The following is a 26477-nucleotide window of genomic DNA, read 5'->3' on the forward strand; positions in this document are numbered from 1 at the left end:
TGGTCGTCGGACATATTCTGCTCCCGCTTTGGCAAGCAGTCAGTGCGCACAAGTAGTCAGTGCATATTGAATGGCGGCGTGGCGGCACATTTGTCGAGCATTGCGTGTCTGGGCTCGCCGCGCGAGCGTATTCCATTCCAGGTGACTTTATGCATATTTGTGCATATTATTAAAATACCCTTTGTGCGCCCGCGTTACCGTACATTCCCACACTTTATGAATAATTTCGAAATTGCGAAAACACTCGTCGGGCTTCGCAATAATCGCGACATCGCTGCAACTGAATGTAAATCTATTTGCATGCATTTAATTGAAAATTATTACGGATGACAACATAAAGAGATAAACCAACACTTTATAGTCACAATGTTCATACAAAGTCATACGAACTTCCTGAATATCAAGAAAATATTGCAATAATTATTCAACAATGATTTATCGTTGATTGTCCGACGTATATACGCAAATAATCATTATTTAAAATTCATCTATATCATGTTGAGTGGAACACCATTTAAGCGTGTGGTGGTGTTGCTCAATTTGATCAAGGCGACAGCTGCTTCCTTTTTCCGATTCTCTTTGCCTGCGCTGCTACGCTGTTCTCGTTTTTGATATTGTGGTCTATTTCTTTTACTCGCCCTCGTTGGGTTTTCAAATGCATGGCTGTCCTATCAAATCCAAGGAAATCGTTCTTCACCTTTAACTTTTCTTTACATTGCCTCCACGAGACACTTGCAACATTCTGTTTCCCTTTTATGTCTTTTATGCGTCTGCGTAATCGGTAATAGATATTTCTATCGGAAGTGGAAGGCATATCGCGGTTACCTACTTCCAGACCCGTCTAGAACATCCAACGTTTACTTACGTTTTTACGAGCTTTTTATGTTCTTATTTCTTAACGAAACTTGGCTAAGTAAATAATACCGGTAAAATTTAGTTAAGAGCAACCCAGCTGATTGCCGAGGATCATAAATTAAAAGTAAACTTTACTTGTTTTACAAAAAACTACCACTAATAAAAATGGAAAGTTATTTAATCTCGCGTGCGGGCTTGATAAATATTCATATAATTTTTATTGTCATAGGCGCGCAGCTCCTTCGTAGCATGGATGGGATAATTAGATAACAATTAGACGAGAATCCTTAAAACCGCAAGTTTTACGAGTAATTAAAATATCCACTTGAGCACAAAGGCACAACTTCTACAGCGGCAGTTCAAAGTCAGCAGTTCGATTGCTCATTATTTGTATGATACGCATTTACGAAGCACTAAAAAGACCCTCATTAATCGAACACGTCGTCATGGTGTGTCGCTTCGTTTCGGCGAGTTAATCTCAACCGTGCGCATTTTCAATATCAATATGTCACCGTAGTCGTCACACCAGATCCAGATGAATCACATCTCCGGAAGGTTCGAACTTCGTTTACGTACGAAATCAAACACAATATACAACTAACTGTGTATCGAGCAACAAAAGCACCCCCTACGGTTGCTAACTTAGCCATACCCCTCTGCGAGTCACGTACACCACACCGACGCTCGCGTTATGAAATAGGAATAGCACCGAGAAGCAATCTTGGGCCCCCGAAATGTATTACGGATACATACATAGAACCACCGCGTATTGGCCAATACGTACACATCGAGGGCGCGCAAATGCTCTCTGCGCCTCTCACTTACTTGGAAAGTTATACAAAGGAAAGTTATACCAGCCCGAATCTTTCGTCTCTCCCTTTGGTTGTGAGCCTTCTGCTGTGCCGTGTGCGCCGTCAGTTCTACATCTTTACATCTCCACATTCACCCCTGTCCTTGTTATTCCCTTAGCTGTTATATAATTTTACTATTCTATTATACGCTTCATATTTTTATGCTTTACGTTTTTATGCGTATTGTTCTGTTTTACTATTTTTTTTTCGGTTTGACTGGATTTGGTTTTGTACTTTGTAGAGCTTTCCACGTACACATTATCAACGTATAAGTTTACGACGTCTAACTTTATGGCTAAATAATGCACCCTTGGAAAACGCAACTAAAATTGTTTTCGTTTTCACTGCTTAAAGTCTTATGATTATGCTAAACACACAAATAAAACGTTAAGTGATAAGTCGATTAAGAATCTTAATAAGTTTGCGCACATGCTTTTCATTTTTTTGTTGGTTGGGTGTTATATTAGTGCTCTCTGCGAGTGAAAGAGGATATAAATGTATTTTTATTTCGGGCATTTGGACATCATGAACATAGCGTGGACAAATGGCGGGCTGCTCGACTCAGCGATAGAGAAAAAACTTACGTGTTTGTACATTCGAGGCGCCCTCAACTTCTTAGCACAACATAAATCACCTCGGCTTGTCAATGACCGACTTCTTTTTCTCTTCCGGCGGGACGACCTCGCCCAGGCGTGCGTTCAAACACTCGCTGGTTTTTCAATCTCCTTATAAAGAAGCCAAACATAAAGAAGGTTCTAATCCGAAACCATAAACTTTGCTTAAACCCAAAATAATTATATTGACATTATATTTGAGAGTTTGTAAGAAAAACGAGTTTAATTTATTCTGTCCAAACAAAGATAGCAAATTTACGATAAACATGTAAACCCTAATTCGAAGTACTAAAATTTGTTTTCATGATTTTTCCAACTTGTGCGTGGTAAATGGAAAGGTCATAATAGCTCAATAACTAAAAGAGGTAAAGTCTTAACCTGCGTTGAAGCAACCGGCATAAGCTAGAGGTGAAACTGGCACAAGAAAAGCACGAAAATAAAAGAGATGCTTGTTATAACATAACTAATACCCAATATTGCTGGGCATTGTGCGTTCGTGTCCATCCGAATATCGAAGGAATGCGCGGGGTTTTCGTTCATAAGTAGCTCCGCCAATAATGTGTAAATGGCAAAGAATAGAAATGGCAAGAATGAAATAGAATAGTATAATAAAATAGCTAGCAAAAGAAATGCCCAAACAGGCAGCCAAGACAGGTCGGACAGAGCCCGCTGCCTACACCTTCAGTAGAACACGTAAACACGTAAATATACTTCGGGAAATACATAAAATACGTATAAATGTCTGAAAAAAAGCTACAAACAGCAAACCAACAAAAAATATACGATAAGTAATCATGGAATTATACTCCTTTCTATATTATATTCTTAAAATTAGAAATTCAACCCTGATTTGAACAATGGCTTTAAATTTCAAAATAATTAGGTGTTAAAAAAGATTACAAGATTTACTCTTACATTTTTGTTTCGTTATAATCCACCTTAAGTGAAAAACTGAATTATAACTGATAGTCGAAAACAAGGTGGAGGTTTCTGAACCGCAGGGGCAAGCGCTCCCCAAAAACAATCAAACTAGATAACGGGAGTAAGCGCCTCCGTTCTGTTGCCTCTACTGCTCGACTATCCAGGAGTAGTCACAGGAGGGATGCGGGATGCAAAAGAAGCAAAAACGTCTAACCAAGTAACCACTATTCCGACCCACCAGTAAATTCTGATTAAAGTTCCCCAAACAAAGACTACGACCACCAAAAATGCGAAGATAGCAACTAATACACTTAATTGAATCGTAAAATGTAGGAACGTAAAATATTCGCTCACATTAAAGTATTTTCTTTAAATTCTTGTTATAATAATTATAAACTGTTTGAAAAACGAACGTAATATGTTCTCTGACGACTGATTTACATTATTATCGTGTGCTAAAACTTGTAATACTCGACATACTCGTAATGCGTAATATACTTAACGTTTACGGAATGTTTACAGAACGACTGAGTGTAGGTAAGTAAGTACTTACTGTGTCGCTGTGTAAATAAAATCTTTTACCTGCTTACGGCTTGCTGACTCGCTTATCATTAGTACGTTTGGTTTTGTCGAGCGCCCGGCGGTCGAGAAACAGGCTAGACGGAATTTAAAATTTAAAGGGCGCACAATCCCTAAATCTATGGTCCACGAGTAGGCATTAGAGGAAACGACCCTTAACTTCACCTCCACCGAGACGTTTACTGTTTGTGTTGATGCATTTATTGGTCTGGTGTAGTGTAATCTAGTTTCGTCTAGGCCACAATATACACAAACGAAGCAAAATGTTCGAACAGCTGTGAGTATTTTCCTACACAATGGGAGTATACAATGTGTTTCAGTAGAAACTTTCAACCAGCTAGAAAGTAGCTATGATCAGACAAATTTGTGAGTTTAGAAGCAAGGCGCTTCATTTGTAGAAACAGTGGAAACAATAAGAGTGTTGTAAATAAGTCTATTCGCCGGTTTAAAAAGTAGTTTTCACTAATTGCTAGTTCACTTTTTACGGTTGCTAATTGTAGGCAATAAAAGCACAGTTATGTCAGTCCATAAAAGTGTAAATTCCTCATGTAATAATTAATTTCCAAAGCAGTAATCAGTTATTGTCATTTGCATCTACATTGTAGAAGTAGTAGAAAAGTTGAACTCGAAAAATACGCGCAATAAGAAAACGGAATAAAAGAGCGCTTACTTCTTGCATTTTACATTGTAGCCTAGGCACTCACGCTCTTGTGCGCTCATGCCTGGCTTGCATTTCTATTACACCGCACGATTCCACCAGCGACGGCAATAAATAACTTGTTTAGCTGTTGAATCGTTGAATGGGCTTGTTTAGGTGTTGGTTGTCAGGTTGTACTCGGCTCCACACAGCTGTACCAACTCATGTCTCTCTTGTGCGTACGCGCTGTTCTCACTGTAAGCTCTGTACGATCGGTAGAATTTGCTTCGACCATGGTGTGCGACGCGCATGAAAGCGTTTTTTGGCGAGCACGCACACAACGAAATGGGGAACACAATACCTGTCAGACCCGACTTCGCCGATCTCCGCATTCACCTAATGCGTCTTTCTATTATCCAGCGCTTCCTCTCGGCTCATAGTCGAGCGCCGGTCCTCCGCGACCAGAGAACACCAAAAATATGAGGAAAAACATCAGAAAATCATAATAAATAATACAAGTGATGGAGCAACAAAGGATTACATACAGGCGCGCTAGTGTCGCGAGCGGGACGGATGGCAAAGATGAAAATTTGAGATATACTTCACGAATTTGGGGTTGTCGGTTTGTTGTGGCAGTGGGAGCGCCCGACGAGACGAAGATAAGACAAGACGAAATGAAGCTCTTGATATTTCTGACACTTCGCTAGCAGCAAGCTGTAAAGAGCCGCCTCGTAGTACGTAAACAAGAGATGAACGCTGCCGCATGATTTTTCGCTTCACCAAAGGGGGAGAGGAAAAAGTGCGAGCATGTGCCGAGTGCCGACGCAAAAATCAGCTGATCATAAATTTCCCGTTTCAGGTGCGGTCCGCTCGAAACCTCTCAAGGTCTCTTGCTTAATTTACCTTTGCCTTGGCGCTTCGCTACTCCTCACCCGGCGCTTGGGCGTTCGTGTTTTTTGGCGTGTAGCGTATTATCTATAAATTATCTTGTGAAATGTTACAAATAGCGGTTGTTTCATGCGAATGAAATGTTGACGGGCATTAAACACAGGAGCGCCTATAAAAGTTTTTTCAATTCGAATTTTAACTCCATTAATTAAACTAATTAAACAAAATAATTGTTCACTGAGTTAATTGATATCAGTAGGATACTATTCTGGCATCCCCCGCAGTAATAAATATAAAATCAATCATAGTTTTTGTTCCTCCGCCGAACGACCTCCCTAGCGATCAATGGCAATGCCCCAAAATCTCAAGCTCACAGAAAGTAATTATCAAACGAGAAAAAAGTTATGCAGTAAAGAACTCGATCTAACCAAAATGAAAATGAAATTGCCAGCGTCTAGACGTCTAACAAAAGACGCCGGTGAATATGTTTCAAAGTTTAACGGCGTGGAAGATCCTAAATATAATGCTATACACAAGCATTTCGCTCGGGTGCAACTCGAGTAGCTTCCCAGTTTTCTTTATATTTAACGCTATATTTACGCTCGTCCTAGATTGATCATATCGATTGAACAAATTCCACGTCAATAGCGTCTGAGTAAAATTACACATTCCCGCACACCTAATCATTAATTTGGCATCGTGCCACAATGAAATTATCATATTTACTTAAGCTGCTAATGTATCTCAAGTAAACACTGCCAAGGTACACGCCTTGCTACAGTTGACGATTTAACTCAGATTATTTTAGATTACGTTTACAAGTAGTTTGTACACGGATGATTTGTTCGCTTGTCAGGTATTTGTTTACGTTTGTTTCGAGCATTTGCGTGTAATGCGTTCCGTCGACCACGTCTTTGCTTTTGCTATTTACGATTTCTATGCAAATCTAAACTTAAGTTAGGAATGTGTGCGTGTGCGCTCGCAAACATTTCGAACGAAAAATATATCGTTGCAATGTTTCATGATAATTAAATAATTACTAAGCGCAAGTGTAACGCGTTGTAAATACGACTCGACAAATTGCCAGCGTGATCGCAATAACAGATAATTTATATACGTATCATTATTATTATTAGTTGATTCAGCTGTGCTCTACTCTATAGATGTGGTAGTGCGACAGTTGTGGCTTTAAATAATCACGAGTGTACATGGTGCGCCATCTGTTGTCGCACGATTAAACTATAGGAGGTATTTGATAGCCGCGTATAATATATTTATTTTATAGAAGATAAGAATTAAAACATTCCAATACTTTGATATTCACAATACTTTTATATACGAATATAGCAATAGCCACACAATAAATTACAGCTGTCATTCCATAAATATACCATCGCAATATTTACAAAATAAATTCGTTTCATCATGTCATTCAAACAATATTTTCAGCAAATTTTCCATTTTCGGACGTTGTTCATAGTCTCATGCGCTATGTTTTAGGCATTTATCCTAAAACATAATATATTCTCAATTTAATGGAGGGTTTCCTATACTAAACTAATGAATAATAAATTAAATTTCAATGAGAGTTGCTTCAATAAAATTAAAACCCAAAAAACGTCAACAGTAATAGTAGAAAACTTTAACAAAATGAAATTTAGTTCATACTTTCATTTTCGATCCTCTCATTCATTTAAAGGTTTAGATTTCGCCTCTTTTCCTTCTGCTTTAGAAACAACTTGTGTGAGCATGTGTCTGCGAAGGACACGCCAAGCGCGTCTTGCACGCTGTTTACTGCTCACTAAAACAATAATTAATCAATCATTTTACATGATATTAAACGGTTTTTCAGGTTTTATCGAAGCATGCCTCATGCTGCCTAAATATTTATTTATGGTACATACGCGGCCACTGATTCGATTGGTCTGTGAGTGGCACATAGATAACACCCATTAAAGGTTTTCGCGAAATCGTTCCATCAGGTAATTTGTCAATTTGTTCGAGTTGCTGGTCGCCGCCAGCAGGCCCTACGGGTACAATTAGCCGTCCCCCAACCTTAAGCTGGTCTACAAGTGCCTGCGGCAAGTTTGCTGCAGCTGCACCGACGTGAATAGCATTGTAGGGCCCCAAGTCAGGCACACCAAGTCGGCCGTCGCCAACTTTCAGGTGTATGCGTCCACTCGTAAGTAGATCGCCATTGTTTTTGTTTAAATTTTTCTTACTCAGTTCAACTAGTTCGGACATATGGTCGATGCCAACTGCAATTCTAATTTTAGATTGCACAGAATTATTAATAGCAAATAGTAAATTTGGCTAAAGATACTAATTTATGAAATGGGTATTTAAATATTGCAGGATTTACCAATAAAGCTAAGTTTTTTGGTTTTCCTATTCATCTAAGTTTGTAAAATAAACTGGGAAGACCTGATCTTACCCATTTTTTCCTAACATCATTGCCATGCAAGCTGTTAAGTAACCACTACCACTGCCAACATCAAGAGCCCTTTCACCAGGTGTCAGCTTATCTTTGAGTAATTCAAGTGCATGTGCATGCATGTGTGGAGCTGAAATTGTTACACCATAGCCAATTCCTTGTGGTGCATCCATGTATGGATTGCGCTCTGAATAATCAGCTCTATCAACAGCAAGCATAGCTTGCTCCACAACATCGCTACGAATAATTCCGTTAGCTAAAAATACAAACATCAACAATATAACTATTGTATTGCCTTGTCCCATAAATGGATGTGAACTAAATTGGACGTAATTAACAGAGTTACGAACCTCGTAAATTTCGTATTAATTCCATGTTCGATTTACCATGAGACCTCCAAGCCATTATTGAAATATTTAATGACGCAAACACCAATAAGAATTTGATCATACAAACGTACTGTTTTGCCTTTACGGCGACTGATTTAGGGAGAGTTTTGGAAGTGTTTTGTACGTTTCAGGTTGTGAATTTGACCGAGTGGTCGACCTACATTTATCAAAACAAACCATAATTGAACTTAGGCAACCCAAGATGCAAAACCATACTAAACAAAGCAAAAACAACTTGAATTTTTAACTCTATAAGACCCTCAAGAAGATAATTGAAAAAACAAACAACCACAAAATAAAATACTACAAAAGTTGAAGCAAAACAAAAACCACAGTGTTCAATGCGCAAATCTCAGGGTGTGGTAATAGAGACCGCCAATTTCAAAATAGAGAACAGTTTAATGTCAGGTAAACTTACTAGGTTCTTATAGGAACATCCTACATTTTTAGCAATGCTGGGTGGACTATCCCTGAACCAAAGACCTAGCCACAAGTGCTTATCCTTTGTCATTAACTCAACAAAATGTATCCTGCATACAAAAGTCAAGGGCACTCATGACTACCTTCCGGTTCAGAGCATCACCACGACCTACCTTAATCCGGCTCCTAGAAACTGGGACGTGCGTCAGTCTCACAGGAGGATGCGTCGACTATATCCAAACTTGTGTCCAAAGCGCGGGTAGGATGCTTGAAGACGACTCAGCCGCATCATTCGTGTTTGGTTTGGAATGTCTTTATTGCTTCTCAACGCGCACTTTAATGGAGCATTACAATTTACTCAAAATTTTCGAACTTTTTAAACGCGAAACGCACCCAAATGTCTACATATTTTGGTATTTTCCTTAACAGAGTGAAAGGGGACATTGCACGACCCTCCTTCAATTAGCTATCACGAAGGCACAGCGCGACGCGAATGTGTTCTTCTTTATACCATTACAGGTAAACTGCAAAATTATTAATCACTTTAGAATGATTCGTACAAACATAAATAAAAGTAAAAGAAATATGTGTATACATTTAAAAGTATACGATGTTTGAATGTTTAAAACTCACGAAATTAAATCTTGAGAACTAAAATAGTGCAATCTTATCACTCAGGAATGTTAGTGTGAAAAATAAATTCTGCCGAACAACATTTTGCATTCAAACGCTCTGCGGCATATGCAGTTGGAAGACAAATAACTGATAAGATGACCGCGCAAACATTTTGACGGTCAACCTGATGCGCGCACAACACACGCGCCGCTAACAAATAATACCTATTACATATTCAATATTACAATGTAAAATAAACTAATAACGTTTACTACCATAACTAATGTATCTGATTATTGTTTAGTGAATTATTAGAGGACTGACTGAGATTTACTTGTAACTGTGTAAGGCACACCGTCACACGTTAATTGGTAACAAACTTGGTCGAGTTCTACGATTTATGAATTTATCGCCATTTTGATTAGGCCGTTTGTTTAACATGTTAATCTTGGCAACACAAGCGTTTATCGCAATAAATGACTGCACTTAAGTGTTAACTCGGACTAGGTGTCGAGTTAATGTTTGTAAAGAATTGTTATATTTGTAAAAATCGTATAATTTACTCACAATTGGGGAACCGAAGACGAGAGCACGCGTCGAAATTGAACGCCGCACAATTTAACGAACGTGTCGATGGAGTAGCCTACTTGCTTGCGCCGTATCCCCACTTCCGGAATTAAAAGTGATATTTTCAAAACTCTGAGTGACATGTTAACTACAAGGAATAAATACGTCTTTATACAGTTTAATGAATATTTTATATATAATTAAATTATCTTATTTCTTATACGCCACAATGTGAAAATTTAAATATTTTGTCTCAGAATAAATGATGTCTATTACGATTCTACATAGTTAAAATTCTAATTGCATTAGACATTAATTAAATGTTTAAATTACATTAATGAATAAGTTAACCATAGGGACAAGTGTGACTACAAATTGTTTGCCTGCAGATTTTACAGTTTCTGCTCAGTTAAGGTAAAAAATATACTCTCTTACACACTAATTCATTATCGGCTGAAAAACGTTCTCACAATTTCCGAAAAAACAGCAACAATATTATAACGCACAAAATAATTCCAACGTGCTGATTCGCTATCGTCTATCCTCCTACATCAATTTCTAAATCAGTCAAATAATCAATGAATGCAGGTGTAAGGTTGCGAGTACTTTGCATTTTCTAATTCCTGCTTTGCTTTGATTACCGAATGCCTACATTTCTTTAATATTAGGCGTATGAGGCACACTGAAAATGGACACGAAATTATACTACGTCCAATTAATTATTTGTTAAGAAGCATTGCAAGTTTCGCACGTTTCTTGATAGTGTCACACTGATCTGAATAACCATTTTACTATTGAAAGTTATTGAAACATATAGATCATCGTGCATTTTTAAGAGTGTTGAGTGAACGTTAATATTAAACTATGTCGATGTAAAAATGGCGCTCGCAATAAATAATTAAAAGCAATGAGTAAAGCATGCACCTATGATTTTTTAAATAGCCCTGTGCTTCATTCTAGAAGTTAAAAAATACAATACTTGCAATTATTTGTTACAAAACTCTCATGCAAATAATGCAATTATTATATTTTTGCTTTCCTTGACAACTATAACGCATTCGGTTGTAAATCGTTATGATATTACTAATTATTTACAATTAATTAAGTTACTCATTCTTACATTAAGTCTCTCCCTTATTTTATCTCCACATGTATGCTTATCATATTTGTATTAAGTAGATTGTATTCGTATATGCAATGCAATTGTTTCAAATTTCAATCAAATGTTTCAGTACATAAAAACTTAACACAACAAAACAGGGTTCAATGCAAACCAGAGAAATTATAGCACAACTTCTTTACCCTGTGTCTACTGTGTCTACATACAATACATATTAATGTTTTACTTGCTATTCGGTAAAAATTTAAGTTAATATCTTCAAATTACAGCGCAGAGAGCCGCTGTAATGACAAAAAGAAATATAAAAACAAAACACATTTAAAATATTAAAACTCACAATCAGATAAAATGAGCAAATGTTACTCTATAAAGATTATTAACAGATTGTAAATAGAGACTTTGCTCACTCCGTATTTGCGTTCTTTTTGTCCCACGTTTCTTTGTATTGCGCTAATCGTTGGCGGTAATAATCCAGATCTTTAGCGTCGCCGGCGACTACGGTCGTATTACCGTTGGTCTCAACTGAACTCTGAACTGAAAAATTGCGAAATAAAACAAAACGATTAAACTATAAATAAATTAAAATTGTAATTAATAACCACAGCCAGATGAAACAAACAAAAATAATAAACAACTAAAATGTTAGCTTGTAAATTAAAGCAAACATTAATAAAATAAACGAAATGATCGTCGCCAATTGTAGTTGAAGTGTGTTATTCCGTTCTCAATTTTTCATCGTGATAGCTAGAGAGCAGAAAACATGAACAATATATAAGACAAGTAGAAACAGTAATTTTATTTAGTACGTTAGTCACCCACCGGTGTCATTTAATTCTAGTAAAATGCCTTCCAACTTTTGAGTACTTACCAGATGTTGGATTCTTGCGTTCGTTTTCGATTTCTTTGAGATTCTTCTGAATATACTCCTGGAAGAACTGGCTCGACCGCTGAAGAAACGGATCGATGTCAGACTCGGGGTTCTGTTGCAGGAAGTCGTAAAGAAGGTTCAAGCCTTCCTTCGTTTCTTCCTTGCTACCGATTTTCTGGAAGATGTCTTGCAGCTGTGCATGGCTCGACCGCGGAAGCATCTTGCGCGATTCAGTCTTTAATGGTACCTGTTTCACTTCATCCAATTTTAGCGACTGTAACAAATATCAAAAGCAATGTCAGACAACAATATATTTAATGCAAATTAAGTGAACATACTCTTATCATTTTGTGAATAAACATCTCTAGTTCACTATCATTTATATTTGGAATATTTGCCAAATGTTCCGTGAGGCTTGCACCTTTGACCTTGGCGATGGAATGTAAGATCGTTTTGATGGTGCGAATCGGGGTGTCGGACGGCTTGTTCTTCCACCAGAGTGTCGGGAATTCCTTGAAGAAATTGTGAATATCTAGCAGAACGCGATCGCAATCAATGTCGTCTTCCCAAGTCGGCATGATTTTAATCACGCGCCACAAACACTTCATCACAATATCTGTCAGTCGGCAGCTGCCATGGAAACGGACGCATTCATGCAGAAACTGAATCAGGGCACTGAAAAGTCAAGAAAAAATGAAGTCTCTTAAAGTCTAAAAACATATTAAAACTAACCATATACAATTGGTATGATCAGCGCGTTCAATCAGCTTTACGCAATGAAGATTCAATACTCTAATGTAAGAGTCCTTGTTCTGGACGTTGTCAAGTCTGTCCTCGACCAAAAGTTTCAAAAACTCGCTAATTATCAGTTTGATAGTGTTTGTGGTAATTTTGCGACCCAATTTTGGATGAGCGAAAAACTATAGAATAAGAAAAATACAAAATTAGTTCTCATTTAATTTTGCGCTGTAGTGGTCATACATACCAATTCAAATAACGTCAATAGGTTTCTGTAGAGTCGCACACACGCTGTGTTTTTACCAGGATCATACCCGTGCAAGTTGAAGAGTTGATGTGAAAGAGCTGTAATGAACTTGTCTTCATAATCCGCCAAAATATTCCCTTTGTTTGACCTCAGAATCTCCTCCAGAGGTGTCACAGCCTCAATTGCTTTGGCAATATTAGTTCCACCAAATGTTTGCATATGCCTCTCGAACGCCAATGCATCGGATGATTTCGCGCTAGCTTGTCTGGTATGCGTGAGAACTTCTGTAGGCAAGATAGGTTTAGGAGGTGAGACAGGAATAACCCTTGCACGTGCATCTTCCAGCGAAGGTGCCAGCACTTCCGTCTTTAAGAAATTCAAGTCAAACACTTCAACTCTTTTCGCTGGGATTTCCTCGCGCATACTGTCAAGTTTTTGAATAATATGCGAGTCCAACTGATATGGATTCGGAATATTGCGTTTTGATTCCCTTTCGACGACTTGTGACGGCAGGGCAACCTCAGGAAGATTATCTTCATCCTCTTCATCATTCTCATGATCATCCATAAGTTCCTCATCATCATCGCATTGGTCGTTTGTAGGCGTTAGCTGAGTTGGAATATTGATATTTTGCGTTAGGTCGATTTTATTAACTTTTGTCGTTTGCAATGGTTGCATTATAGGTTGAGGTGGTGGCTTTTTGCTAGCACGTTTGATGCGTTCTTCTAAGAGAGACATATCCTTGTCGGAAATATTACCAACCATTTTGAAGATCTTTTCGCCAACGATGTAATACGCCTGAACTGCACAGTTCAATGCGCCGTTGCGCACCGAGTTATCTCTATCAGACAACTGTTTTGCGATTTCTTTTAAACACGCTTGGGGTGTTGGTATACAAATATTTAATCCATGATTAGCAATAGTAAGCGCCATTGCTTCCAAGCATTCGGCACGCTGACGAGCATTCTTCGACTTCAAACCTTCCATCAAATAATAGGTAAAGAGTTTGTTTACAGGATACACTAACCACAACTGTTTGATTAAAGTTTTCACGCCGTTGCGGACGGCATCTTTCGGATCGCCGATTTTCGTGATCAAATATGGTATGAAGCATGTCGCTTCATTCTCGAGAAGGTGATATTGCTCTGTGATTAGCATTTGAAACACACCAGAAAGATACTCTAGACCTTTGAGCAATACCGATGGATTTGTATCGAAAAACCGCAGCGTTAACCACTTCAAAATCAAATCCAAGTTTGAAATCAAAGCTTGGCCATTATCCTGCATGTCATCGCTCAGCGATTCAATGGCCTTGATATGATACTTGAAATCCGCATGGAACATATTCGCAATCAACGTTTTGTTTACATTCGCCGCGGTCATTTGGTCGCGCAATAAATCGACAAACTCCTGCCTTGGTGTAGTGAAGTTCCATTTTAAAACTTTCAATTTGGATTCATCAATCGTTCTCTGATGTTTGAGATTATTTACTACCAAGAGAGGAGATGTGTCAATGTCATCTTCCTTTTTAGTCCGTGCAACTGGCTTAGCGACAGCCGACTTAATTGGTTTCGTGATTGTTTTAGTGGTGGTAGCTGGACGTGCTCCTCCTGACCTAACAACTTTATCCTCAGATGCTGATGGTTTCTTAGTAGGTGCGGGTTTTGCGGGCAAATTGGGTCGAACCTTCTCCAGTTGTGCCTGAATGACACTCTTCGATGCAGGCTTGACCTTCTCAAGTTGTTTAACCATTGCTTCGTATCCGACGTGAATCATCACGCCGAGAACAGCTTCATTGGCGTTTTTGCGCACATCTGCATTACGATCTTCTACGTTTGCATAGAGGTATGGTATACAGATGATTAATTCCTCTTTAGGTACTTGTTTAACTGTAAAATAGTAAATATTTAGATTCATGGTTGCTAATCTTTAAAAACTTGCATACACTTACTTTTAGGGAGTTTCTCAGACAACCACAGCCACAATTCACTTCGTAGAGTCGGTGAGCCAGACTTGAGTGCATCGTGAATCATTTCACCTTCAAAGAACTCTTTATATCCAGCTTGATCAGCAAATGTGTTCATGCATTGAACAGAAGCTGTTCTTATCCAAGCTTTGGAATCACCCAAACCTATAATTACAAAAAATATAAACAACAGTTTTAAAAAATACATTGAAACAATACCTTGTAAGAATCCAGGGAATAAAGTTCTAACATGTTGTTTACAAGGCGGTCCCATGGCCGTTGCGATACTTTCACAGATGCTTAAAGCTGTTTGTGCAATTTTACTGTTACTGTCAACCAATCGCAGCGCTAATGCTTGCGGCAGATCGCCGATATTAGGCTTAATAAGTTTAGCTTCGGATATGATGTTAGCCACCTTGATTAGAGCCTCGTTTCGCACCTTCCAGTTTTTATCGGTCATTTCAACAATAAGCGCTTCAGTAATTTGCCCGCTAATATCTGAGCGCGGTAATAAATCCATCACGTTCACAGCTGGCGCATCTCCACCTGCCTCATCATCTTCGACATCAGGATCCAAACTATCGCTGCTTGCCGATTTAACAACTCCACGAATGGGAGATGGTGGTTTATCGTTTTCATATTTGTCAAATTCGGCGTTGATTTGCTCACGCAATGCTGGCTTCTCATTCTCAATGAACATTTGCAGATTATGACCCATGTAAAGGAAGAGAACGCCAAACAATGATATAGCTGCGCCGCGGACTTGAGCATTATTAGAAGCTAATGCTTTTTTGGCATTTTCGATTATGAACTTGGGATTCAAGTTACTGTAATATTAAACTTGGCTTAGAAACAAATTTCATTCAACAAACAAATAAACTTACGCAAAACCAAATTCTTTTATAGCGTTCCCGAGCCAAAGAAGAGTTTCTTGTAAAACTTTTGGACTTTTCTGGGTGTGAGCAAATTCGAAGACGATAGTTGAAACATGATTAAGAGTTGTAGCTTCAGCAATGGCAGTAAGTGCTTCGCCAGCACTAGTGCCATTTTTAGCGTCGCCTAATTTTTCGGTAATGTCGTTTAGGCAAAATGATGCACTTGTGCTGAACAGAACAAAAATTTTCATTATTTGCTGTTGAATGTTTGTATACCTTAATTACTTACACAGAAAACTTTCCAGTACCAGCTAGAATCTTAATTGCATCTAATCTTGCCTTTAAGACTTGGAAATTAGTGTCTTTGAGGCCAGGTTTCTTACAGAGTGTCTTCGTCAAAGCTTGAACGGGCAAAGAAAATGCTTCCCTTCCTTGAATCTCCGATAAGAATGACTCAACTGAGCTTAGTCTAAAAAGAAAATCAGTTTGTGAATGTTAATTTAAAAGCTAACTAAAATATTTTACCTGTTCTTCCAGTTAGGATCAGCCAGGCCGTTTACAACATCAGCGGGTAATAATTCACCAACACTTTCAGCCACTTCTTCATCGGACAGTTCTTTCTCAATTACTTTAGTTGGTACCTTTACAACTTTGCCTTTTGACTTGACAATTGTTGCTGTCCCGCTGGATATTTCAGTTTTTGGTCGTTTTTTGACAGATGTGGCAGGTCTCCTTGCAGGAGCCTTAGGTGGTGCCGCAGCTGATGTAGGTGCACTCTGTGCCTTTGGAACAACTTTAGTTTTTTCCTTTTTAATGCCGGGAACCTTTACAACAATAACAGCTTTCTCACAATATTCACGTATCTTTGCCATTTTGTTAGCATCTTTTTCCAATTCGACAATAAACGGAGCAACGGCTCGTTCTCCAACAAGTTTCATCAATGTGCCAATGGCATCTGCGGCGGCATCACGAACTGCTGGATCCGGCTCATTCATTAATTTAAGCAAGGCGCCCGTTATTGCTTTCAAGATTTTCTTATTGACTACAGCAGGTACTGTTCGTGTGAATGCTCGTGCCAGGAAAAGTGAAGTTTCTGTTTTTACTGATGGATTCTTGTTACCTAATGCTTCGATAATATCCTCCAGAATATTTTCTAAATTCGCCGACAAATAAATAGTATCAATAGTCTCTCGTAGAGCCACGACAACGTTCTGTTTCTTTTCCTTGAATTTCTCCAACAACGCAGGAATGCATGCTCCCGAGTACGGTTGAAACCGTTTCTTAAGTCCGTTGGCAACGCCGTTTAAGCATTTCGCGGCCAATGCAACCACCACAACGTTGCTATCTTTGTGAATCATCTTCTTGAGGGCACGGACTAAATCACCATAATCTCCATTTTCCAACTTTGGGGTTTTCACTAGGTTTTCAAGAGCTTCCAAAGCTTCTTTGCGCTCCTGCCATTTTTTGGCCTCAAGTTTATCATAGAAGTCTTTGGGCAACTTCGAAAGGATGTCCACTGGAGTAGCCAGCTCATACGGATCAAGATTAATTGGTTCGTCCACCTCATCCTCTTCATCATCATCGCCGTCACAAGTTTCTGCAGCTTCCACTGCTAGTATAGCTTGTTTTTCCTGCTGTGAGCGCAAGTATCGTGTCGGTACCGCTTTCTGCCCCTCAATCTTAGCAAACTCAGCTTCTAATTCAGTGACTTGGACCGGCTGCAGCGTGCTTAATTGTGGTTTCAATGCGGCGCCGATCCATCGGTACATTTCGATGACTAGTAGGCGCGCCTCATCTCGAACGTTCTTATCACGGTCGGCAAATAATACTGGAATTTTCTTTACGACCGGCTTGAGTTGAATAACTTTGTAACCGAATTCGCGTAACGCAGTGGTGAGTGCTACAATGCAGGCCGCCACAATTTTGGGGTTTTTAAGCTCAAGCCCCTTAAGGAGTTCCTCAACAACAGCATCTTGTTTTTCTATTTCGATATAGGTCAGCGTTACCTGCAGCGCTAGTTCGCGCGTCTTTGTTTTCGGGCCAGCCATGCATTTTGTCACTATACCGCTCATAACTTCACCAACAGTCTTGCCAGCATTGGCGTAATTTTCTGCGAATGCCAAAGTTGCTTCCAAACCTTTTTCTTGACCCATTGCATTGCTATCTGTTACAAATTTTTTCACCAACCCTATTGAAAAGACACATTTTGTAAAGAATCATTCTACGCATTAGAAAAATCGAATTTGTTATCAATTGATCCGAAGTATTAGTGAATTATTTATGATAACTCATAGTTACTACAATCTGATTTATTTCATTTACAGAATCGTAAAAACCCATTCAAAATTTTCTTAAAATAGACCAATACTGACTGAGAACTTTCAAAACAAAATAAAACACCAACATTTTGGAATGCAAGTGAGCACCAAATGAAACATTTTCTAAATTTAGTTGATGAAGTAAGACAAATACAAATAAACTGTGTTCATACCCACATGCAACTGCAACATGAAATTTAACAGATAATTACCTAGGTATTTTGCAAACTCAGGTGATTTTTCATCATCAATCTGCCGAAATAGTTTTGTAACTTCTTCATATCCATTGACTCTTGCTTTCCATAGTTTGTGCACACATCTCTCATCCAGTGGCAGCTTCTTATATTCATCATCCTCCATGATTGCAGTGTTTCAAGAATCTGCAATGCATGAGAAGTGAGTGATACAATGAATGCACTAAATGCAGATAAGTAGTACAATTCCTCTTTGTGTTATATTGGTATTGAGGGTATTTATATTAAGACACAAGATATGCTCTGTGGCCTATGAAGTGGTGCATGGGCGTCATTAAATCGGCGCTTGAATAATAAAACAGCGACACATGGATATGGTCAAAGATATTCCCACGTGCGACACAGAAAGTGCGAAAGTGTTCAAGACAAACCAGTATGAATCAGGTTCCCCATAAGCGGCAGAAACCGATTGGAATTATGCGTGTAGCAGTACGCAAACGAACATTATTAACCTTACCCGAAATGCAATTTATTAGCGTGGATGACACTCGTTCAACGGCCTCACATTGGCGATGGCACAACGAAGTGCACACCGATTTGCGATTATTGCACCGGACCGTTAGAGCGTTCGCATTTGAACCAACCGTATATCTCGTTTTTTGAGCACCGCCGGAACAAATGAAGCACACACATTCACACATAGGCAGTACACAACAAGTTCACATGCAACACGCTCGCCGCGCTATTAGTGTTGACACACGGGGAAATAAAGAGCAAATGGGAGAGCGCGAGTTCTAACCGTCCGGCGACGTCCGCTGCGATCGATTCTACGCCTAATGTGTTTTGCGTTTACATACCTTGTGGAGCTTATCGTGCACGGGCGCGCCGTATTCGTCCAAGGTATTGATAGCAATTTTTTCAGAACACAATTAAATTTTACACATGAAACGGTCACCTGTCAAAATGGACTGCAGATTGATTTTAAATCGCGCCAATAACAGCCGCTTCCACGGCGACCATGTTGGATTACTGCAGCATCGCCGTGTTGCCTATATTTGCAAAATGAAACAAAAACAAAAGTAAATTGTTTATAAATTGAGATTAAATTATTGCATTACCAGCATTTATTTATTCGTATGATTAAAGAAATACTAAAACGGTAAAATCATTACACTGTTATTGCAAATACGTTTTGGTACCTATACGAATCCCGAGATGGCACTTCGATGCACTTTTTAACTAAATTCGTTCTTGCAGAACACTTCAAGCCTGAAAAAGGAACTTTGTTTAGTGGTTGTTACAATCATTGCCTCAGTTACTAATGTTTCAAGGATAAATAAATAGACTATCTTAAATAAATCTAACTTTATTAATAATACATGTTTTAAAACAAGAGTGATGTTTGATTAAAATAATCTGTTAATTTCTAAATGATCCTTGAAACCTTATCAACAATCTTGATATGTATATTTTTTAGAAAACAAGTCCAATTTGAAAATCAATAATTTGTAATAATATGCAAATAAATCGATAAAACCGTTTATCACATTATCACGATACATAAAATTAATCCTTGGAAACAAAGTGCACTTAATTATACACATTTAATACTATATTAACATTTCCATAGAAAAATATCAATTTATCATCTAATAAGTAGTATTGTTAATAGTATAAAAAGCTATTTATTAAAAATTTATCATGTCTACTCATGAGTTAATTCATTGTATTCTTCCTTCAATAAAATATAAATTTATCACAAATTTATTGCCTCATATTGAGCACCAGTTGTCAGCTGCCTTCTATAACAATCCTATACACAACTTATTTGCCAAAACAATTCAGATTCATGTAACAATAATTTTGTATCAGTAGTAAAAAAAATTAAGTCATCATTGGAATGCATTGAATTCTGGGGTTTTCAAATCAGTTATTATACATCCCATCAATGAGAAAATCCATTCGACTGTAATGCCTGTGATACCACCACTCTTTGGTTCTTTTATAGATAAAGTTTAACAGAACTGAAACCAAAGGCACTGACAAAATGACTCCAACAATTGGCACTATGTAATCAGAACTAGATGACTTCTCCTTGTTGTACTCATAACTCTCCCATGTGGGTATTTTTGACACTGACTTGGAAGTATTCTTTTTGGATGATACAAAATGTGAGGGAGCAAATGGCTCATCATCATTACCCACTGTAACAAGTGGTTTTTTAGGAATAGGTTTTGGTGTTGTTGTTGTTGTGGTGGTTGTTGTTGTAGTTGTGGTGGTTGTAGTCGTTGTTGTACTTGTTGTAGATGGTGAACTGGATGAGTCTGTACCATTCAATTTCACTGGTGGAGATGTAGGTCCCGAATCTGATGAATTGTTAATGTTTGGACTGCTGGATGTTTCAATCATAGAAACTCCTTTTCTTGGCTTACTTTTATTTTCTTTCTGCTCTTCAGTTGAGGCAATATTGTCATTAGGGCTCTCAACAACAGGCTTTACGTCACTTGTATTAATTGGCATACCTTCCCTGCCAAAGTGCCTTAATAAAGCAGGGTCAACTGTTGGTGAACTTGTAGAATTAGTCGAATTTGTGCTCTTTTCATCAACAATAACAGATTTGTGTTCTGGGGCAATTGTCACTTTGGCAGGTCCTGCTTCTGTATACACAGTCTTTTTTGAGGCTTCTGCTTGCATATTATCAGAAGTGCCATTCTGAGTTATAGATACGTTTGAGCTGCTAGAAGCGTTAAACAAGCTGGAAGCGTTGGAAGGCTTCGTTTCGACTTGTTGCGTTTGAAGCGATTGCTCCGTAGCGTAAACTAATGCAGAGGTTAGAAATATCACACAACATACGATACTTTTAGGATGCATCGTGAACTATTTACCACATGTATTTAATTTTATTTAGTTCTTCTATTTATTTATTTTAGTAGAGTGTTTATTGTAATTCACATTCGATTATAGCGTTTTTATTTTATTGCAAATTTAGACATTTCTGCCACGACATGTTTTGGTTTTGACACATCACGTGAATGGCATTGAAACTGATGTAAGTTGCAGCTACGTAATTACTGTAGAAATATTAGTACAAATAGGGAAAATAATTACTGTTATGCGTATTGGATACAAGTATTAAGGTAACTAGTATACAGTAAATTAAACTGTCTCAGCATTCCACTGTAATCATTATTTTTATCATGGATGATAAAACTTGTGTTTGTTTTAAAATGTGAATTAAACAATGAGTCCTTGTTTCATTATTTTTGTATATAAAACAATGTACACACAGTAATTCTGTTGAATAATACGATCACACGTATTGCAGCAAAAATTCCTACATTACTTTATTTGTTAAATATCAGTGAATACAACAAAAATAATGTTTTTGTTTGTACACCAGTTGTGTGTATGGGTTGCCTACTCATAGGAGTAAAATTTTTCCATAATGTAAATAAAATGCAGTCCTTGCTATCAACTGTTAATCTTAACAAAAAAAAACACTATTGCAAAAATGAACTATTAACAGTAAGTTACCTGCGTCTACTACAACTATCGTCTAATTGAAATTACGTATATTACTTTTGAGCATTACCATCAAGGACCTTATACTGTTCCTGAAAGTCATATCCTTGATTGTCCCAGGACAAGAGTCCCTGTGGCGCAGAGGATAGCGCGTTGGACTTCTAATCCAAAGGTCGTGGGTTCGATCCCCACCAGGGATGCAATGCTTTTACGTCCTTGTCATTATGTTATCATTACACCCTCACAATCAACGAACTGAAATTTATTCGCTTTCTGGGCACATTTTACACTAGAATACATGCAAAACTACACAATATAATTAACTAATTTCTGGAGGTGGCTTGATAAGTGCCATCTGCAACAATGCAATCACATTGATAGAAGAAATGTCTGCAAGAACAGCTTCGACGTTTTGCAATGTTACTACTCTGAGCAGATTCTCTTTACGAAAAATCAGAATAACGACAGCAAGGAAAGCAATGATTTCCAGAGAATCATACCCCAGAACTAAATCCCACAGTTGCAGAACTTGCTCCGGTGGAAGATGTCCACTAAAAGCGCGCATTAACCATTTAAAAACAACTTTAATTCTGAAAACAATTAAAATTATTTGGTGATTAACAAAGTATTAAGTCTACACTCACGGTGGAATATTAATTTTTTTGAAGTGATGCCATAAAACTGGTTCGTATTTTTGCAGTAGGCGTTCAAAAAGAAGACAAATTGCAACTATTCCTTGCTCATGTCCACAAAGTCGATGCAACCGGTGCCAATATTTCAAATAAAACGACCGAAAAACATAATATAACTTCACTGGATCCTTATAAATGTAACAAATTGGGGCGGCTATTGAAGAAATGATATTTTAATCAACATTGTAATAAATGTTAACTAATTTGTGTAACCTACCATACATAGAAAATCCATGAAAAGGAATCACACCACTAGGTGGAAACGTCATTGTATTATCAGTAGTTGGTTGTTTACCTTTTAAAATAACTTGCATGTAGCCTGGTTGACTAGAGATGTGTTTCAATATTTGACTATCTCGCATGAAACACAACATCACCTAGAATGTATACAGTTTAATCGTAAACGTTCACCTTGACCGTTGCAACATTGCAATATTTACCTGATATAGAACATCTTCAAATACAAAATATTGGTCATCATTTGAAGCCGTCAGTTGAATGTCTTTCATTATTAGTTTGTCAATCATTAAATCATATTGAATTGTATGCATTATTAGTGATTGATAATGATCTCGATGCTTAAAATAACGAAATTAATTAAGTACAAATTTGTACTAAAATTATAAATACATACAACGGCAGTAATTTCTGTATTCAAAACAATACTCCAAATATCTGCTCTTAAACTTTTCGGGCACCCCTTTTTTAAGAACTCTTGGGCAACTGGAGCATATGCCTGACGAATTATTTTTTCTCCCAGTTGCATTCGTTTGGTTTCCAAAGGTGTATTAAATGAGTGATTACCTAAAATTTGTTCTCCTCTCGCAAATGGGGCATATAATGCTCTCTGAAAGTATAGGAACAATTTTAAATTGTATTAAAAGAGCAACTTGATATTTTATTACAAGTTGATCTAAATCTTTGACTTGTAATGGGAGGAAAGAAAACTCCCATTCAGGATCATCTAAAGTTTCCTTGCAAGTTGTGTGTTTTAAATGAAGCACAACTTCGAGGAAGTCTTTGGGAGCATACACAGGACGATATTGTGTTGTATCTGTAAAGGATAACTTTAGTTTGCTGCATTTTAAAAGATTTACAGTTTGTAAACACACTATTTTTTCCAATGTCATAATTACTAAGTTCTCCCCACTTTTCAGTCAACTCTTCTTTATCAGGACTACTTCTTGCTTTCGCAAGAGTAATTCCCAACTCAGTGCACATGGAGTTTAATGACTTGTGAATTCTTTTATCCCATTGAACTTGCGCTCGTTTAAAGAAAGCAGCGTCGACAACCGGCGACTCGAAGTGCCTCTTTGCCGTCAACCAGTGATATACATTGTTTTTAATTTGCACTTCAATGCCATGCTCCCGCAAAATTTTTAACAGCGTTTCATTGAAATTTTCTAATGTTACAGATGAATCTGATAATAATTTCTGTAAACCTCAGTTAGAAACGTTTATTCTCTGAAGTAAACTGTAAAATTACCTGAACTTGTTCTAAAATTCCAGGATAAGAAGGGTGTTGTTCGATTGATTCGCAAATAGTAAGTGCCGTGTGAAAGACGCTCGAATCCTTAAGTTCATCCATGTTTTAAATTACAAACCACTTGATAAATATAAAATTTGTACGTGTAACAACCACAAAATACATTGAAACGACAAATTTACTGAAGCTAATATCGATCAAACATTTCAGGAAAAAATCGAAGTTCAGACAATGATTTGTTTTGTATCCATGACTACCAAGCTTCATATTCTGAATAATGCCAAATGGCAGTAGTTTCCTGCATAGAATTATTAATTTTAAATATAGAAATTATCAATAATTGTAAAGTATATTTGAATCCGCATTTTTATTTTTCATTACAATTTATATCCTGCGAGAATGTGTAAATATTATTATGCATAGTATTAAAATACATCAATAGGTGGCGCCAGCAGTTCTACAAGAGTGCAATTTATTTCTTTATCATCCAATGCAAATGTTCAATCTTACTCACCTTGACCATAAACATATCAACAATAACAAAATATATCTTGTTAATCAAATACGAATTGAACATAAACGCATATACTTTTAGAGGATTTATATTGCTATTTTTCTCGTAATACGCGTAATTATAAGTTGTTTATATCCAATTATGTGCGATGATAATAAATGGAAAATTTGTTCCGAAACGAAGAGTCGATGGCTATCGCCAACGTGGATGGCGTGGCCGCCGTGGTCAACGTGGTTAACATGTGACTAATATTTAATATCACACTAAAGTTGCTTGGTTTATATGACCTGACGCAAAACGCACAAGTTGCGCACTAAACGCGTATCTGAGTATGAAATCGAGCGCCGGCCATTTGTTACTTCGCTTTTCTTAATTAAATTGATTTTAATTTTATGGGCGAGCCATTAATATCAGCAAAACGTCCAGTTGTTAACTTTGTTTCAGGCCATAATTCATATTATATATCTACTGTTAGTAAATAATCTATTAGGTTCTTTCTTGTTGTGTTGTCGTAAAAAGTAATATGAAATTATATATTCTTACAAATGAGTTCAATAATATTAATTTAAAAAAATATGATGTAAATGTATTTGTTAAATCGTTTTTTTTTATTCCTTTTGTATTTAAAATAAATTCTACGGCACACATTTTCATCGTTTTATGCGGTTTTCATCGGTGTTACTGTCGAGTTGCGGAAAGCGCACGGCTGGTGAAAAAGCGACGGCTCGACGGCGACTTCGCAAGGAAGCGGCGCGCTTGCCACGCTTTTCCAAAAGAAGTGACAGCATCCCCAGATTGATTTATCGCTTCGCATTTTGTGTGTTTCGTGCACGCGGAAAAAATATCCCGCTTTGTTCGTGGCGCGCTTCGAGTCAACCAAGCTTTCTCTTCAATTTTCTTTTTCATTCTGTTTCTATTCTCATTCGGGGATTTTTTTATTTATTTTTGGCTGTAGGTAGCTGTTATATACGAGTTTACGTTATTTATATAAGTATTTTTTCTTGTGTTCTATTTTTGTTATCTATTTTTCTTTCGGATAACAAAAAATCAATTATATATCTATATATAATATATAGGTATAAATAACAAAAGTAATAAAAACATTTTAATTTCGTTATAAAGAACTTATTTCTAAGTTGATGTATTTGTGTTGGTGGAAATCTACTTGAATTGTGTGTGAGCGTTAGACGTGAAGAGCGCGGAACATTGGAAAACGATGCCAAGACGAAAGCTGGCGGGCGGCGTGAGTAACGTATAGTAGATGTCGAATGGCGGCATATCAATCTTGCGAAAAACATTTTATACATCCTGCGCTTCACACTTGTGCCTGCAGCTTCCCTAGCTACTACTCGTGCCCTTTCATTTATACTCTTACTATGAATATGAAAATATAACTTTATCAATAACTATTGAATGTATTGTCATAAATTATGATAGCACAGGTTGTTCCAAGTAGTTTTCATATTACCAAGTATAACATTTTGTCCAGCCGCTCATGGATGAAAACAAATGGACCGTATCGTTCCGCTCCTTCCGAATTTCCAATTATAATTGAATCGCAGCTCGCGCTTTGAATTAATGATTGAATTTGCAATTATAGCGCAACGTCGAACTTTGAACAACTTGCGCACGAGTTAGATCCTGTCCAAGTTCTCTAACGTCTGCACAACTCGCAGGCTTCCGCCTCCTGCTCCTTCGTTCGCATCAATACAGCCGGCTGGTGTGCGGCGCTTTCCAGGACATTGCAATATAATATGTAATATGTAATATTCGCTATTCCAGCGTGTGGAAGGGCGCATCGAAGGCAGAGTACATCGCATGCCGTATGCAATATGCAATTTCGATTTTCCAATTTCCAATTTAGAATTTCCATCGACTCGCAACTACAGCTGCAACTACAGCAGCAGACTAGCAAGTAGCCAGTTGTTCGTTCTGGCATGAGAGTCCTTACAACTTTGGCGCGCACAGTTGTTGCACGGTGTCTGACATGCACCCGAACTGAAGTTATCCTATTGTGAAAATACGCCAACATGCTTGCGTTCGTGCTGGCAAGAAATCCTCCATGAGTTTCCTCTTGTAAGGCGATAAGGACTATGCGGACTCCGAGTGCTGCACGAGTATGTGCATTTACATGCGCCCTGCGTTTCGATGCAATCAACGTTTGCAC

General features: G+C 37.7%; 5 protein-coding genes and 1 non-coding gene across 10 annotated transcripts in view; 1 reads left to right on the top strand and 5 right to left on the bottom strand.

Annotated features, from left to right (window-relative positions):
* LOC135792664 (uncharacterized) overlaps positions 1 to 9811 on the bottom strand; it is a 72914-nt gene extending 63103 nt beyond the window's left edge. The window contains exons 1-2 of the mRNA XM_065303324.1: positions 9771 to 9811; positions 8762 to 9112 (exon numbers count right to left, since the gene is read on the bottom strand). The gene's annotated coding sequence lies outside the window, so the exon portion shown is untranslated. The remainder of the gene's footprint in view (positions 1 to 8761; positions 9113 to 9770) is intronic.
* Positions 6597 to 8357, bottom strand: LOC135792665 (protein-L-isoaspartate(D-aspartate) O-methyltransferase). Of its 2 annotated transcripts, XM_065303325.1 has the most exons (5): positions 8130 to 8357; positions 7780 to 8035; positions 7250 to 7611; positions 7014 to 7146; positions 6597 to 6854 (listed from the first exon to the last, which is right to left on the bottom strand). In XM_065303325.1, exons 1-4 carry the CDS (start codon positions 8227 to 8229, stop codon positions 7031 to 7033), a joined length of 834 nt encoding a protein of 277 aa, XP_065159397.1. In that variant the 5' UTR covers positions 8230 to 8357; the 3' UTR covers positions 6597 to 6854; positions 7014 to 7030. The 2 variants fall into 2 exon arrangements, with proteins under 2 accessions (XP_065159397.1, XP_065159398.1); XM_065303326.1 differs by lacking the exon at positions 7014 to 7146 and having other exon boundaries at positions 8130 to 8353.
* A 127-nt stretch (positions 9812 to 9938) lies between the features above and the next one.
* msps (msps cytoskeleton-associated protein 5) lies at positions 9939 to 19139 on the bottom strand. Of its 4 annotated transcripts, none has more exons than XM_065303320.1 (12): positions 18954 to 19139; positions 18115 to 18282; positions 16110 to 17772; positions 15874 to 16053; positions 15594 to 15812; positions 14929 to 15536; positions 14695 to 14874; positions 12744 to 14632; positions 12491 to 12678; positions 12097 to 12433; positions 11759 to 12032; positions 9939 to 11424 (listed from the first exon to the last, which is right to left on the bottom strand). In XM_065303320.1, the coding sequence occupies exons 2-12, from the start codon at positions 18260 to 18262 to the stop codon at positions 11294 to 11296; spliced, it is 5817 nt and encodes a 1938-aa protein (XP_065159392.1). In that variant the 5' UTR covers positions 18263 to 18282; positions 18954 to 19139; the 3' UTR covers positions 9939 to 11293. The 4 variants fall into 4 exon arrangements, with proteins under 4 accessions (XP_065159392.1, XP_065159391.1, XP_065159393.1 ...); XM_065303319.1 differs by lacking the exon at positions 18954 to 19139 and adding an exon at positions 18614 to 18906; XM_065303321.1 differs by lacking the exon at positions 18954 to 19139 and adding an exon at positions 18341 to 18477.
* Positions 19140 to 20022: 883 nt separating this feature from the next.
* On the bottom strand, positions 20023 to 20790 carry LOC135792096 (adipocyte plasma membrane-associated protein Hemomucin). The gene has a single exon (XM_065302714.1). It carries the CDS (start codon positions 20788 to 20790, stop codon positions 20023 to 20025), a length of 768 nt encoding a protein of 255 aa, XP_065158786.1.
* Positions 20791 to 21745: 955 nt separating this feature from the next.
* Positions 21746 to 21818, top strand: TRNAR-UCU (transfer RNA arginine (anticodon UCU)). The gene has a single exon. It is a non-coding gene; the product is annotated as a tRNA-Arg (tRNA).
* Positions 21819 to 21864: 46 nt separating this feature from the next.
* On the bottom strand, positions 21865 to 24042 carry LOC135791861 (TBC1 domain family member 19). The gene is made up of 8 exons (XM_065302420.1): positions 23797 to 24042; positions 23423 to 23744; positions 23216 to 23364; positions 22945 to 23157; positions 22751 to 22888; positions 22528 to 22687; positions 22263 to 22464; positions 21865 to 22208 (listed from the first exon to the last, which is right to left on the bottom strand). The coding sequence occupies exons 1-8, from the start codon at positions 23896 to 23898 to the stop codon at positions 21938 to 21940; spliced, it is 1557 nt and encodes a 518-aa protein (XP_065158492.1). The 5' UTR covers positions 23899 to 24042; the 3' UTR covers positions 21865 to 21937.
* Positions 24043 to 26477: the final 2435 nt, after the last annotated feature.

The sequence above is a fragment of the Atheta coriaria genome, unplaced genomic scaffold (genome assembly GCF_025399875.1).
Source record: "Atheta coriaria isolate IRGN ID8LTWV9N9 unplaced genomic scaffold, Caltech_Dcor_3.1 hic_scaffold_5_pilon, whole genome shotgun sequence".
NCBI lineage: Eukaryota > Metazoa > Arthropoda > Insecta > Coleoptera > Staphylinidae > Dalotia > Dalotia coriaria.

Bases quoted from the DNA above. Each gene is read 5' to 3' on its own strand.
- LOC135792665 (XM_065303325.1), bottom strand. From the start codon at position 8,229: ATGATCAAATTCTTATTGGTGTTTGCGTCATTAAATATTTCAATAATG. The intron at 8,036-8,129 runs GTTCGTAACTCT...TTGTATTTTTAG, and splicing joins ATTAATACGAAATTTACGAG to CTAACGGAATTATTCGTAGC. The intron at 7,612-7,779 runs GTAAGATCAGGT...ATCTAAAATTAG, and splicing joins ATGATGTTAGGAAAAAATGG to AATTGCAGTTGGCATCGACC.
- msps (XM_065303320.1), bottom strand. From the start codon at position 18,262: ATGGAGGATGATGAATATAAGAAGCTGCCACTGGATGAGAGATGTGTG. The intron at 17,773-18,114 runs GTAATTATCTGT...TCTTTTCAATAG, and splicing joins TGAGTTTGCAAAATACCTAG to GGTTGGTGAAAAAATTTGTA. The intron at 12,434-12,490 runs GTTAGTTTTAAT...TTGACTTTTCAG, and splicing joins GATCATACCAATTGTATATG to TGCCCTGATTCAGTTTCTGC.
- LOC135792096 (XM_065302714.1), bottom strand. From the start codon at position 20,790: ATGCAAGCAGAAGCCTCAAAAAAGACTGTGTATACAGAAGCAGGACCT.
- LOC135791861 (XM_065302420.1), bottom strand. From the start codon at position 23,898: ATGGATGAACTTAAGGATTCGAGCGTCTTTCACACGGCACTTACTATT. The intron at 22,889-22,944 runs GTATGTATTTAT...CGTTATTTTAAG, and splicing joins ATACAGAAATTACTGCCGTT to CATCGAGATCATTATCAATC. The intron at 22,465-22,527 runs GTAGGTTACACA...TTTCTTCAATAG, and splicing joins TCATGGATTTTCTATGTATG to CCGCCCCAATTTGTTACATT.